General features: G+C 47.9%; 1 protein-coding gene across 1 annotated transcript in view; it reads right to left on the bottom strand.

The window, feature by feature from the left end:
• Nucleotides 1-3,205: 3,205 nt before the first annotated feature.
• Nucleotides 3,206-15,736, bottom strand: part of LOC146809247 (zonadhesin-like) — a 159,215-nt gene continuing 146,684 nt past the window's right edge. The window contains exons 5-6 of the mRNA XM_085614847.1: nt 7,843-14,994; nt 3,206-7,665 (exon numbers count right to left, since the gene is read on the bottom strand). Of these exons, the coding sequence (XP_085470973.1) occupies nt 3,257-7,665; nt 7,843-14,994 (11,561 nt within the window). The 3' untranslated portion in view covers nt 3,206-3,256. The remainder of the gene's footprint in view (nt 7,666-7,842; nt 14,995-15,736) is intronic.

The raw sequence follows: 15,736 nt of genomic DNA, 5'->3' as shown, positions 1-15,736 counted from the left end.
CGCCGTTGTATGCGCATGTGTTCTGGACAGGATAGGACAGGTCAGGAAAAATATAGTGCAAACTCACCCAGCCAATCCCAGAAGAAAACAAACATTTTTAAATGCAATAGGACTCGTAATTACACGAGACCTATTGAATTGTAAACAAAAGCTCGGGCGTCCAAGAACGTACAAACGGGAGTTGGGGAAGGGGTGGAGTTGGTGGGCAGAGAAGTCACAGACTGCGGAGGGAACAGGGGGAGGCAGGGGAATAAAAGTGTTTTTAAAGTAAAGGGACCGATAGCCATGGAAGGATAAAAATGACACCATGGCCTTCAGGAGGAGGGACTAACAAGCTGAAAACAAATGAGAATGTAGCAAATACAATTTAAGCCAATGAATAGGTCCATGGAAAGTGGGCGGAGCGCCACACCATAGTGTATACTGCATGTCTCACAAAGCGTGCAGCGCGTAGCACTGCAACGCTATGCGAGACCTAAAAAAATAAAACAACAACGAGCAGGGCAGGAAAGACTGCACTGGTAAGCAATTGATACGCTAAGGAACAGGGCAGTTGCCTGTAAAGGGAAAAGATACGCGTGAACGCATGGGCCAAGAATATTAATTGTTATTATGAGAAATCTTTCGCTTGCCTCCGATTAGTTTCTCACTCTTTAGAAGTTGCATTGGAGCCTCATCTTATTCTACAGTGTCATAGTCAGTTCCATCCCTCCCCAGTCTGTGATGAAAATTGCTTTATGATAAACGTTACGCTGTGGTTGTTTATATAGTAATACCGAAGCCCGCTGTAATGGAGCTTGGGTTGTTCAGTTCCAAATGCTTAAGGATCCGGTGGGTAATTTACGGCTAGATGTTTAAGAGATCATTTAACCCCTTCAGTGCCCATGACGAGATAGTCTCGTCATGGAGCGTGGTTGCGCTGTGCCCATGACGAGACTATCTCGTCATGAACCCCGCCCGCTAATTCAACGCCCGGCACAGGGCGGGGAAAGGGCGGGGCACTGAAGAGGTTAAAGGGCGTATCACGTGACTGGGCAATGACAGTTTCACATTCGAACCCTGCAGTATGGATAACAAAAGCCACTGAAAACCACTTGAACACAGAATGAATGATTTAAAGTATATTTATTCCAGTAATCAAATATTCATTAAAAAACAGATTGGAACACTGAACTGGAAGGGAACGACGGTTTAGGGTGTCCTCATCCTGGGAAGGATTAACATTGTAGATTTAAGGCAACAACCTCAGAGAAATTAGAAGAAGGATATACAAATAAGCAAGAACAATATTGGACTGAGGTGTTTTTCAAATTACATGAATAAATTGAAATAAAATGCATATGTACAGACTATTTCATACATTTGTCACGTTTGTGTACTACATTTAGTACAATACAACATTGAAACTGAACAAACGCTTCTTAGCTGCATGGTGTGACCCTTTGATGCGCAACAACTCCCAGGCAAGAAAGAAAGTAGGACAAAAATATACCCTCTTCATAATATATATATTTTTAGGCACTCAAGGAGAGCCTGGTCCCAGATGAGAATGTTCAGGGTTGGATGTATTGATATCTGTGAAGCAGACAATTTCTGTGCACCTTGTTCACATTTAGAGGTACACACCAGGGCAGCGTTTAACCCCTTCTTTTTTCCTCTATAAATTCTGATGGTTTAGGGGTGTCACGGCAGAGTGCACCCCACCCCAACAGGACTGGCTAAGTATAAAAACAAGCAAATTAGATTAACAAAGGTACACACATAGACAAAAGCACTGGAGACTCCACCAAGAGATAGGAGGACCCTGCTGTGCTAGCGCCTCCTTAGAAGACCGCTGCCTCCTCCCACACTGGGCTGGGCAAAGTCTGGCATTCCATGGCGCTGGGGGGAATACACATTTTTCATCAGTTCATCCACTAATGGAGCAGTCTACATTACTCAACACTATTTTTCTATCTCATTCACTCTGGTGTTTTTCCTGTCCCAACAAACTCAGCGATTACTGAGGCGAAGACCACCGGCATGGAAGCAGGAAGAATAAAGCTAGGCCGCACTGAACCGCAGCATTATCATTTGCATTACAATAAACTGTTCCAAAGTTAAGTGTTAAAGCAAAGTCTTCAGTCCTCAAATGAGAGAGGAAAGTACTCAATAACCTAATTAAAATGAGGGATCATTTGAAAGAAAGTGTTCTTAATGTGAAATGCATGCTTCCTCCTTTGTCATGTTGCCCAATCTCAGGTTCAGGGGGCTTAAAATTTAGAAAATAGATTTTTCAGAAAGATTCCCTAATATCCCGTAAATGGCACTGCATCATGTGGAGGTGGCATTTATCGTTGTGCTGTATCTGTTACCATAACTCCTAGAAGAAGGAACAGCGCCCATGAGTAGGGATTGGTGCTAGATTAGATTTAAATTAGTTAGGTTCGAGGAACACATCTTGATAGAATTCATAAAATGTATACCATAAACGGGGTAACCTGGGGTGATGGGTTCAAAGATACAAATGATGGAACTAACCCTGAAAATCAAACTCCAAATCAAGGGGATTTATGATAAAACAGAACAAAGCGAGGTTATGGTGATCCACCGGTATCAGTTCTCGAAGGGCCACATCAAGCCTATGGCACGAATAAGCATTGGCAACAAAGAGATAACCGGCCCAGAGAGGGGCTGACCTCAAGACATGGAGTAGGATGGAAAGGGCTGTCGAGAAATTAAGATTTGGGAGGGTGGTGAAAAGACTTCAGGTTAGAATGATATTTTGGAAACAAATGCCAGTGATGGCCCTGAGGGAATCCCTGACACCAACCAGTTGACATTGTAGGTTCAAGAATGGGTAAAGCGAGGAGCCACGTTTGTGTACTCGCTACTATTTGAGAATAAGTGGTTTTATCAATAATAAAAGAAATCAATTAGCATTACAAAAGAAAAGTGGTGTTGATATGATTGTAAAAAACTTCACCCTGCATATTATTTAATATTCAATGTCCAGATTCAAGACCGTGCTGGAATGGAAACGAACATAAAGTACGGGAATGATCCCCCCCACAAAACAAACCATCAGTAAAAAACTATTCTTATAAAAGTGGCCCCCCAGGATGAAAGCCGGGCTATGGCCCGTGTGGAACATGAACTCCCGATGCCATTAACTCCACTGCCCAGCCAGCGCCTCCCGCGGTAATGTTTGGAGCCCTCCCTGGCAGTCTCAGGGGCCCCTGTGTGCGTTTGAGGCCAGCAGGCGTCACACTTTGCACTATTCCTCGGTGCCACCCGGGCAGTCTCCCGCGGGCACACACGGGCCGGACTGGCCAGACTGGAAGACATAGCCTTTGTTGCAGATGCACCCTTCCAGGCAGATGAGGGGGCATATTTGAGGGGGGTTGCTGAGGTTCTGGCAGTTCAGGGGGCACGCAGTGGCACACGTGCTGTAGTAGCTGTTGGCATCACAGCTCTTACAGTGGCTTTCCTTCAAACAAAGGTTAGATGCAGCATTCTCCAGCACATAACCCTCATTGCAGAAGCATCCGTTCGTGCAGTGAAGTGGGCATGGACGGGGCACAGGGTGAGTAACATCGGCACAGGTCTTTGGACAGGCTGTTCCACACTGCTGGTAGTGGGCATTGGCACTACAGCGGGGTTTACAGGAACTTCGCTTGACACACCGATGTGAAGCATCATTTTCAAACACATACCCCTCCTCACAGAAGCATCCCCGGACACACTGCTCTGTGCATGCCCCGACAGGGCTTTCATGATTATCACAGGTCAGGGGGCAGGCACTGCCACACTTGGTGTATTTTGAATGGTGTGGGCACACTCTCTCACAGTCTGTTGGCTGAATGCAGCTTTTGGAGGTGGCACTTTCAAACACATAGCCCTTCTCACAGAAGCATCCCGCCACACACTGATATGTGCATATTTGAGGAGGGTTCTCGTAATTCCCACACGTGAGAGGACAGGCTGTACCACAGGTTGTGTACCTTGAATTGGGCCCACAGGCCCTTTTACACTGCCTCCGAGGAATGCAGCGCTTGGAGGTGGCACTTTCAAACACATACCCTTCCTCACAGAAGCACCCACCGACACACTGCTTTGTGCACGCTACAGGAGGGTTGTGGTAATTATCACAGGTGAGAGGACAGGCTGTACCACACTCTGTGTATCGTGAATTGTCCGGACATGCTTTTTTACAGTCACTCTGTGGAATACAACGTTTGGAGGTTGCACTTTCCAACACATACCCTTGCTCACAGAAGCATCCCCGGACACACTGTTTTGTGCACGCTACAGGAGGGTTGTGGTAATTATCACAGGTGAGAGGACAGGCTGTACCACACTCTGTGTATCGTGAATTGTCCGGACATGCTTTTTTACAGTCACTCTGTGGAATACAACGTTTGGAGGTTGCACTTTCCAACACATACCCTTGCTCACAGAAGCATCCCCGGACACACTGCTTTGTGCACGCTACAGGAGGGTTGTGGTAATTATCACAGGTGAGAGGACAGGCTGTACCACACTCTGTGTATCGTGAATTGTCCGGACATGCGTCTTTGCAGTCACTCTGTGGGATACAGCACTTGGAAGCTGCACTGTCGAGCACGAAGCCTTCATTGCAGAAGCACCCCGGGACACACTGCAGCGTGCACGCCTGAAGGGGATTCTTATAATTAGCACAGGTGAGGGGACAGGCTGTACCGCAGTCGGTGTAATTGGAGTTTCCTGCACAGGTATTTTTACAGTCACTCTGTGGAATGCAGCGCTTGCAAGTTGCACTTTCAAACACATACCCTTCATCGCAAAAGCAACCCGCAACGCACTGTGCAGTACACACTTGAGGGGGGTTCTCGTAATTGCCACACGTGAGAGGACAGGCTGTACCACAGGTTGTGAACCTTGAATTGGGCCCACAGGTCCTTTTACATTGCCTCCGAGGAATGCAGCGTTTGGAGGTGGCACTTTCAAACACATACCCCTCCTCACAGAAGCATCCCCGGACACACTGCTTTGTGCACACTAGAGGAGGATTGTGATAATTATCACAGGTCAGAGGACAGGCTGTACCACACTCTGTGTATTGTGAATTGTCTGGACATGCTTTTTTACAGTTACTCTGTGGAATACAACGTTTGGAGGTTGCACTTTCCAACACATACCCTTGCTCACAGAAGCATCCCCGGACACACTGCTTTGTGCACGCTACAGGAGGGTTGTGGTAATTATCACAGGTCAGAGGACAGGCTGTACCACACTCTGTGTATTGTGAATTGTCTGGACATGCTTTTTTACAGTTTCTCTGTGGAATACAACGTTTGGAGGTTGCACTTTCCAACAAATACCCTTGCTCACAGAAGCATCCCCGGACACACTGCTTTGTGCACGCTACAGGAGGGTTGTGGTAATTATCACAGGTCAGAGGACAGGCTGAACCACACTCTGTGTATTGTGAATTGTCTGGACATGCTTTTTTACAGTCACTCTGTGGAATACAACGTTTGGAGGTTGCACTTTCCAACACATACCCTTGCTCACAGAAGCATCCCCGGACACACTGCTTTGTGCACGCTACAGGAGGGTTGTGGTAATTTTCACAGGTCAGAGGACAGGCTGTACCACACTCTGTGTATTGTGAATTGTCTGGACATGCTTTTTTACAGTCACTCTGTGGAATACAACGTTTGGAGGTTGCACTTTCCAACACATACCCTTGCTCACAGAAGCATCCTCTCACACACTGATATGTGCATATTTGAGGAGGGTTCTCGTAATTGCCACACGTGAGAGGACAGGCTGTACCACAGGTTGTGTACCTTGAATTGCGCCCACAGGGCCTTTTACACTGCCTCAGAAGAATGCAGCGTTTGGAGGTGGCACTTTCAAACACATACCCCTCCTCACAGAAGCATCCCCGGACACACTGCTTTGTGCACACTAGAGGAGGGTTATAATGATTATCACAGGTCAGAGGACAGGCTGTACCACACTCTGTGTATTGTGAATTGTCTGGACATGCTTTTTTACAGTTACTCTGTGGAATACAACGTTTGGAGGTTGCACTTTCCAACACATACCCTTGCTCACAGAAGCATCCCCGGACACACTGCTTTGTGCACGCTACAGGAGGGTTGTGGTAATTATCACAGGTCAGAGGACAGGCTGTACCACACTCTGTGTATTGTGAATTGTCTGGACATGCTTTTTTACAGTCACTCTGTGGAATACAACGTTTGGAGGTTGCACTTTCCAACACATACCCTTGCTCACAGAAGCATCCCCGGACACACTGTTTTGTGCACACTAGAGGAGGGTTGTGATAATTGTCACAGGTCAGAGGACAGGCTGTACCACACTCTGTGTATCGTGAATTGTCTGGACATGCTTTTTTACAGTCACTCTGTGGAATACAACGTTTGGAGGTTGCACTTTTCAACACATACCCTTGCTCACAGAAGCATCCCCGGACACACTGCTTTGTGCACGCTACAGGAGGGTTGTGGTAATTTTCACAGGTCAGAGGACAGGCTGTACCACACTCTGTGTATTGTGAATTGTCTGGACATGCTTTTTTACAGTTACTCTGTGGAATACAAAGTTTGGAGGTTGCACTTTCCAACACATACCCTTGCTCACAGAAGCATCCCCGGACACACTGTTTTGTGCACACTAGAGGAGGGTTGTGGTAATTATCACAGGTGAGAGGACAGGCTGTACCACACTCTGTGTATCGTGAATTGTCCGGACATGCGTCTTTGCAGTCACTCTGTGGGATACAGCACTTGGAAGCTGCATTGTCGAGCACGAAGCCTTCATTGCAGAAGCACCCGGGGACACACTGCAGCGTGCACGCCTGAAGGGGATTCTTATAATTAGCACAGGTGAGGGGACAGGCTGTACCGCAGTCAGTGTAATTGGAGTTGCCTGCACAGGTATTTTTACAGTCACTCTGTGGAACGCAGCGCTTGCAAGTTGCACTTTCAAACACATACCCTTCATCGCAAAAGCAACCCGCAACGCACTGTGCAGTACACACTTCAGGGGGGTTCTCGTAATTGCCACACGTGAGAGGACAGGCTGTACCACAGGTTGTGAACCTTGAATTGGGCCCACAGCTCCTTTTACATTGCTTCCGAGGAATGCAGCGTTTGGAGGAGGGACTTTCAAACACATACCCCTCCGCACAGAAGCATCCCCGGACACACTGCTTTGTGCACAATAGAGGAGGATTGTGATAATTATCACAGGTCAGAGGACAGGCTGTACCACACTCTGTGTATTGTGAATTGTCTGGACATGCTTTTTTACAGTTACTCTGTGGAATACAACGTTTGGAGGTTGCACTTTCCAACACATACCCTTGCTCACAGAAGCATCCCCGGACACACTGTTTTGTGCACGCTACAGGAGGGTTGTGGTAATTATCACAGGTGAGAGGACAGGCTGTACCACACTCTGTGTATCGTGAATTGTCCGGACATGCTTTTTTACAGTCACTCTGTGGAATACAACGTTTGGAGGTTGCACTTTCCAACACATACCCTTGCTCACAGAAGCATCCCCGGACACACTGCTTTGTGCACGCTACAGGAGGGTTGTGGTAATTATCACAGGTGAGAGGACAGGCTGTACCACACTCTGTGTATCGTGAATTGTCCGGACATGCGTCTTTGCAGTCACTCTGTGGGATACAGCACTTGGAAGCTGCACTGTCGAGCACGAAGCCTTCATTGCAGAAGCACCCCGGGACACACTGCAGCGTGCACGCCTGAAGGGGATTCTTATAATTAGCACAGGTGAGGGGACAGGCTGTACCGCAGTCGGTGTAATTGGAGTTTCCTGCACAGGTATTTTTACAGTCACTCTGTGGAATGCAGCGCTTGCAAGTTGCACTTTCAAACACATACCCTTCATCGCAAAAGCAACCCGCAACGCACTGTGCAGTACACACTTGAGGGGGGTTCTCGTAATTGCCACACGTGAGAGGACAGGCTGTACCACAGGTTGTGAACCTTGAATTGGGCCCACAGGTCCTTTTACATTGCCTCCGAGGAATGCAGCGTTTGGAGGTGGCACTTTCAAACACATACCCCTCCTCACAGAAGCATCCCCGGACACACTGCTTTGTGCACACTAGAGGAGGATTGTGATAATTATCACAGGTCAGAGGACAGGCTGTACCACACTCTGTGTATTGTGAATTGTCTGGACATGCTTTTTTACAGTTACTCTGTGGAATACAACGTTTGGAGGTTGCACTTTCCAACACATACCCTTGCTCACAGAAGCATCCCCGGACACACTGCTTTGTGCACGCTACAGGAGGGTTGTGGTAATTATCACAGGTCAGAGGACAGGCTGTACCACACTCTGTGTATTGTGAATTGTCTGGACATGCTTTTTTACAGTTTCTCTGTGGAATACAACGTTTGGAGGTTGCACTTTCCAACAAATACCCTTGCTCACAGAAGCATCCCCGGACACACTGCTTTGTGCACGCTACAGGAGGGTTGTGGTAATTATCACAGGTCAGAGGACAGGCTGAACCACACTCTGTGTATTGTGAATTGTCTGGACATGCTTTTTTACAGTCACTCTGTGGAATACAACGTTTGGAGGTTGCACTTTCCAACACATACCCTTGCTCACAGAAGCATCCCCGGACACACTGCTTTGTGCACGCTACAGGAGGGTTGTGGTAATTTTCACAGGTCAGAGGACAGGCTGTACCACACTCTGTGTATTGTGAATTGTCTGGACATGCTTTTTTACAGTCACTCTGTGGAATACAACGTTTGGAGGTTGCACTTTCCAACACATACCCTTGCTCACAGAAGCATCCCCGGACACACTGTTTTGTGCACACTAGAGGAGGGTTGTGATAATTGTCACAGGTCAGAGGACAGGCTGTACCACACTCTGTGTATCGTGAATTGTCTGGACATGCTTTTTTACAGTCACTCTGTGGAATACAACGTTTGGAGGTTGCACTTTTCAACACATACCCTTGCTCACAGAAGCATCCCCGGACACACTGCTTTGTGCACGCTACAGGAGGGTTGTGGTAATTTTCACAGGTCAGAGGACAGGCTGTACCACACTCTGTGTATTGTGAATTGTCTGGACATGCTTTTTTACAGTTACTCTGTGGAATACAAAGTTTGGAGGTTGCACTTTCCAACACATACCCTTGCTCACAGAAGCATCCCCGGACACACTGTTTTGTGCACACTAGAGGAGGGTTGTGGTAATTATCACAGGTGAGAGGACAGGCTGTACCACACTCTGTGTATCGTGAATTGTCCGGACATGCGTCTTTGCAGTCACTCTGTGGGATACAGCACTTGGAAGCTGCATTGTCGAGCACGAAGCCTTCATTGCAGAAGCACCCGGGGACACACTGCAGCGTGCACGCCTGAAGGGGATTCTTATAATTAGCACAGGTGAGGGGACAGGCTGTACCGCAGTCAGTGTAATTGGAGTTGCCTGCACAGGTATTTTTACAGTCACTCTGTGGAACGCAGCGCTTGCAAGTTGCACTTTCAAACACATACCCTTCATCGCAAAAGCAACCCGCAACGCACTGTGCAGTACACACTTCAGGGGGGTTCTCGTAATTGCCACACGTGAGAGGACAGGCTGTACCACAGGTTGTGAACCTTGAATTGGGCCCACAGCTCCTTTTACATTGCTTCCGAGGAATGCAGCGTTTGGAGGAGGGACTTTCAAACACATACCCCTCCGCACAGAAGCATCCCCGGACACACTGCTTTGTGCACAATAGAGGAGGATTGTGATAATTATCACAGGTCAGAGGACAGGCTGTACCACACTCTGTGTATTGTGAATTGTCTGGACATGCTTTTTTACAGTTACTCTGTGGAATACAACGTTTGGAGGTTGCACTTTCCAACACATACCCTTGCTCACAGAAGCATCCCCGGACACACTGCTTTGTGCACGCTACAGGAGGGTTGTGGTAATTATCACAGGTCAGAGGACAGGCTGTACCACACTCTGTGTATTGTGAATTGTCTGTACATGCTTTTTTACAGTTTCTCTGTGGAATACAGCGTTTGGAGGTTGCACTTTCCAACACATACCCTTGCTCACAGAAGCATCCCCGGACACACTGCTTTGTGCACGCTACAGGAGGGTTGTGGTAATTATCACAGGTCAGAGGACAGGCTGTACCACACTCTGTGTATTGTGAATTGTCTGGACATGCTTTTTTACAGTCACTCTGTGGAATACAACGTTTGGAGGTTGCACTTTCCAACACATACCCTTGCTCACAGAAGCATCCCCGGACACACTGCTTTGTGCACGCTACAGGAGGGTTGTGATAATTATCACAGGTCAGAGGACAGGCTGTACCACACTCTGTGTATCGTGAATGGTCTGGACATGCTTTTTTACAGTCACTCTGTGGAATACAACGTTTGGAGGTTGCACTTTCCAACACATACCCTTGGTCACAGAAGCATCCCCGGACACACTGCTCTGTGCACACTAGAGGAGGGTTGTGGTAATTATCACAGGTGAGAGGACAGGCTGTACCACACTCTGTGTATTGTGAATTGTCCGGACATGCGTCTTTGCAGTCACTCTGTGGGATACAGCACTTGGAAGCTGCATTGTCGAGCACAAAGCCTTCATTGCAGAAGCACCCCGGGACACACTGCAGCGTGCACGCCTGAAGGGGATTCTTATAATTAGCACAGGTGAGGGGACAGGCTGTACCGCAGTCGGTGTAATTGGAGTTGCCTACACAGGTATTTTTACAGTCACTCTGTTGAACGCAGCGCTTGCAAGTTGCACTTTCAAACACATACCCTTCATCGCAAAAGCAACCCGCAACGCACTGGGCAGTACACACTTGAGGGGGGTTCTCGTAATTGCCACACGTGAGAGGACAGGCTGTACCACAGGTTGTGTACCTTGAATTGGGCCCACAGGTCCTTTTACACTGCCTCCGAGGAATGCAGCGTTTGGAGGTGGCACTTTCAAACACATACCCCTCCTCACAGAAGCATCCCCGGACACACTGCTTTGTGCACACTAGAGGAGGGTTGTGATAATTATCACAGGTCAGAGGACAGGCTGTACCACACTCTGTATATCGTGAATTGTCTGGACATGCTTTTTTACAGTCACTCTGTGGAATACAACGTTTGGAGGTTGCACTTTCCAACACATACCCTTGCTCACAGAAGCATCCCCGGACACACTGCTCTGTGCACACTAGTGGAGGGTTGTGGTAATTATCACAGGTAAGAGGACAGGCTGTACCACACTCTGTGTATCGTGAATTGTCCGGACATGCGTCTTTACAGTCACTCTGTGGGATACAGCACTTGGAAGCTGCATTGTCGAGCACGAAGCCTTCATTGCAGAAGCACCCCGGGACACACTGCAGCGTGCACGCCTGAAGGGGATTCTTATAATTAGCACAGGTGAGGGGACAGGCTGTACCGCAGTCGGTGTAATTGGAGTTGCCTGCACAGGTATTTTTACAGTCACTCTGTGGAACGCAGCGCTTGCAAGTTGCACTTTCAAACACATACCCTTCATCGCAAAAGCAACCCGCAACGCACTGTGCAGTACACACTTGAGGGGGGTTCTCGTAATTGCCACACGTGAGAGGACAGGCTGTACCACAGGTTGTGAACCTTGAATTGGGCCCACAGGTCCTTTTACATTGCCTCCGAGGAATGCAGCGTTTGGAGGTGGCACTTTCAAACACATACCCCTCCTCACAGAAGCATCCCCGGACACACTGCTTTGTGCACACTAGAGGAGGATTGTGATAATTATCACAGGTCAGAGGACAGGCTGTACCACACTCTGTGTATTGTGAATTGTCTGGACATGCTTTTTTACAGTTACTCTGTGGAATACAACGTTTGGAGGTTGCACTTTCCAACACATACCCTTGCTCACAGCAGCATCCCCGGACACACTGCTCTGTGCACACTAGTGGAGGGTTGTGGTAATTATCACAGGTGAGAGGACAGGCTGTACCACACTCTGTGTATCGTGAATTGTCCGGACATGCGTCTTTACAGTCACTCTGTGGGATACAGCACTTGGAAGCTGCATTGTCGAGCACGAAGCCTTCATTGCAGAAGCACCCCGGGACACACTGCAGCGTGCATGCCTGAAGGGGATTCTTATAATTAGCACAGGTGAGGGGACAGGCTGTACCACAGTCGGTGTAATTGGAGTTGCCTGCACAGGTATTTTTACAGTCACTCTGTGGAACGCAGCGCTTGCAAGTTGCACTTTCAAACACATACCCTTCATCGCAAAAGCAACCCGCAACGCACTGTGCAGTACACACTTGAGGGGGGTTCTCGTAATTGCCACACGTGAGAGGACAGGCTGTACCACAGGTTGTGAACCTTGAATTGGGCCCACAGGTCCTTTTACATTGCCTCCGAGGAATACAACGTTTGGAGGTTGCACTTTCCAACACATACCCTTGCTCACAGAAGCATCCCCGGACACACTGCTTTGTGCACGCTACAGGAGGGTTGTGGTAATTATCACAGGTCAGAGGACAGGCTGTACCACACTCTGTGTATTGTGAATTGTCTGGACATGCTTTTTTACAGTTTCTCTGTGGAATACAACGTTTTGAGGTTGCACTTTCCAACACATACCCTTGCTCACAGAAGCATCCCCGGACACACTGCTTTGTGCACGCTACAGGAGGGTTGTGGTAATTATCACAGGTCAGAGGACAGGCTGTACCACACTCTGTGTATTGTGAATTGTCTGGACATGCTTTTTTACAGTCACTCTGTGGAATACAACGTTTGGAGGTTGCACTTTTCAACACATACCCTTGCTCACAGAAGCATCCCCGGACACACTGCTTTGTGCACGCTACAGGAGGGTTGTGGTAATTTTCACAGGTCAGAGGACAGGCTGTACCACACTCTGTGTATTGTGAATTGTCTGGACATGCTTTTTTACAGTTACTCTGTGGAATACAAAGTTTGGAGGTTGCACTTTCCAACACATACCCTTGCTCACAGAAGCATCCCCGGACACACTGTTTTGTGCACACTAGAGGAGGGTTGTGATAACTATCACAGGTCAGAGGACAGGCTGTACCACACTCTGTGTATCGTGAATTGTCTGGACATGCTTTTTTACAGTCACTCTGTGGAATACATCGTTTGGAGGTTGAACTTTCCAACACATACCCTTGCTCACAGAAGCATCCCCGGACACACTGCTCTGTGCAAACTAGAGGAGGGTTGTGGTAATTATCACAGGTGAGAGGACAGGCTGTACCACACTCTGTGTATCGTGAATTGTCCGGACATGCTTTTTTACAGTTACTCTGTGGAATACAACGTTTGGAGGTTGCACTTTCCAACACATACCCTTGCTCACAGAAGCATCCCGGGACACACTGCTTTGTGCACGCTACAGGAGGGTTGTGGTAATTATCACAGGTCAGAGGACAGGCTGTACCACACTCTGTGTATCGTGAATTGTCCGGACATGCTTTTTTACAGTCACTCTGTGGAATACAACGTTTGGAGGTTGCACTTTCCAACACATACCCTTGCTCACAGAAGCATCCCCGGACACACTGTTTTGTGCACACTAGAGGAGGGTTGTGATAATTATCACAGGTCAGAGGACAGGCTGTACCACACTCTGTGTATCGTGAATTGTCCGGACATGCGACTTTGCAGTCACTCTGTGGGATACAGCACTTGGAAGCTGCACTGTCGAGCACGAAGCCTTCATTGCAGAAGCACCCCGGGACACACTGCAGCGTGCACGCCTGAAGGGGATTCTTATAATTAGCACAGGTGAGGGGACAGGCTGTACCACAGTCGGTGTAATTGGAGTTGCCTACACAGGCATTTTTACAGTCACTCTGTGGAACGCAGCGCTTGCAAGTTGCACTTTCAAACACATACCCTTCATCACAAAAGCAACCCGCAACGCACTGTGCAGTACACACTTGAGGGGGGTTCTCGTAATTGCCACACGTGAGAGGACAGGCTGTACCACAGGTTGTGAACCTTGAATTGGGCCCACAGGTCCTTTTACATTGCCTCCGAGGAATGCAGCGTTTGGAGGTGGCACTTTCAAACACATACCCCTCCTCACAGAAGCATCCCCGGACACACTGCTTTGTGCACACTAGAGGAGGATTGTGATAATTATCACAGGTCAGAGGACAGGCTGTACCACACTCTGTGTATTGTGAATTGTCTGGACATGCTTTTTTACAGTCACTCTGTGGAATACAACGTTTGGAGGTTGCACTTTCCAACACATACCCTTGCTCACAGAAGCATCCCCGGACACACTGCTTTGTGCACGCTACAGGAGGGTTGTGGTAATTTTCACAGGTCAGAGGACAGGCTGTACCACACTCTGTGTATTGTGAATTGTCTGGACATGCTTTTTTACAGTCACTCTGTGGAATACAACGTTTGGAGGTTGCACTTTCCAACACATACCCTTGCTCACAGAAGCATCCCCGGACACACTGTTTTGTGCACACTAGAGTAGGGTTGTGATAATGATCACAGGTCAGAGGACAGGCTGTACCACACTCTGTGTATCGTGAATTGTCTGGACATGCTTTTTTACAGTTACTCTGTGGAATACAACGTTTGGAGGTTGCACTTTCCAACACATACCCTTGCTCACAGAAGCATCCCCGGACACACTGCTTTGTGCACGCTACAGGAGGGTTGTGGTAATTATCACAGGTGAGAGGACAGGCTGTACCACACTCTGTGTATTGTGAATTGGCTGGGCAGGTTTTCTTGCAGTCACTAGAAGGGATGCAGTGTTTGTAAGCCATGCTTTCGTAGATGTAGCCTTCATCACAAACGCAGCCGCTCACACAAGGCAGGATGCAGATCCATGGAGAGTGATGCTGGGCTGTCCCATCCGAGCAAAACTTCGGGCATCTCGAGCCACACTCCGTAAAATGCATGTTAGGTGGACATGTACCTGAGTAGGAAAGAATAGAGAGAGAAGGATGCATCATAAATGATGTTAATGTTTATTAGATTTAAATATTTCGATTTGGACTTTCTTGAAAATACTAACACAGTTTTCAAAAAAGTTCCGATCTAATAAACCCTTCCGTAGGATTTCAAACGCTTAATATCTCTAAAACAGGAAGCATGTACCATAGCCAGTTTATAAAATAGCATATTTTTTGTTAACATATGTTAATAAACAGTGGCGTCACTAGGGTTGGTGTCATCCAGTGCGGTCCGCATCCACCTAGTGACGCCACTGCACTGGGTGACACCAACCCTAGTGACGACGCCGCTGTCACTGATCGAGTCAGTAGCATTGATCAGCCGAGTCTGAGGAGGAATAGCGGATGACAGAAGGCGGATGTCAGCTGCACGGCCTTCAACGCTGTCTCGTGCTAGGATGGGACCTCAGTGCTTGGCCCAGGCACAGGTGTAGGGAGTTCATTACTCAGCTTTCAGTGAAACTCACTAGATAAACAGTTCTCACACTTATAGTAACATTTGCAATAATCTGGTGGTTAGCCGGCTCCTGAAATGAGAGAATGAGGGAAAGACTCACAGCAACCAAATGCGTTTTCATTGTTAAACTGACTCCTACTTTAACTATGGCTAGCTTACGTGGGCACACCTTACCTATGGGCAATTGTAATGTAATAATCAGTCACCCCCTTGACATGTGGGGTCAGGTGGAGTTTTGGACTTTGCAG

Source organism: Triturus cristatus, chromosome 7, assembly GCF_964204655.1.
Source record: "Triturus cristatus chromosome 7, aTriCri1.1, whole genome shotgun sequence".
Taxonomy (NCBI): domain Eukaryota; kingdom Metazoa; phylum Chordata; class Amphibia; order Caudata; family Salamandridae; genus Triturus; species Triturus cristatus.
This window is presented reverse-complemented; position numbering and strand designations above follow the sequence as displayed.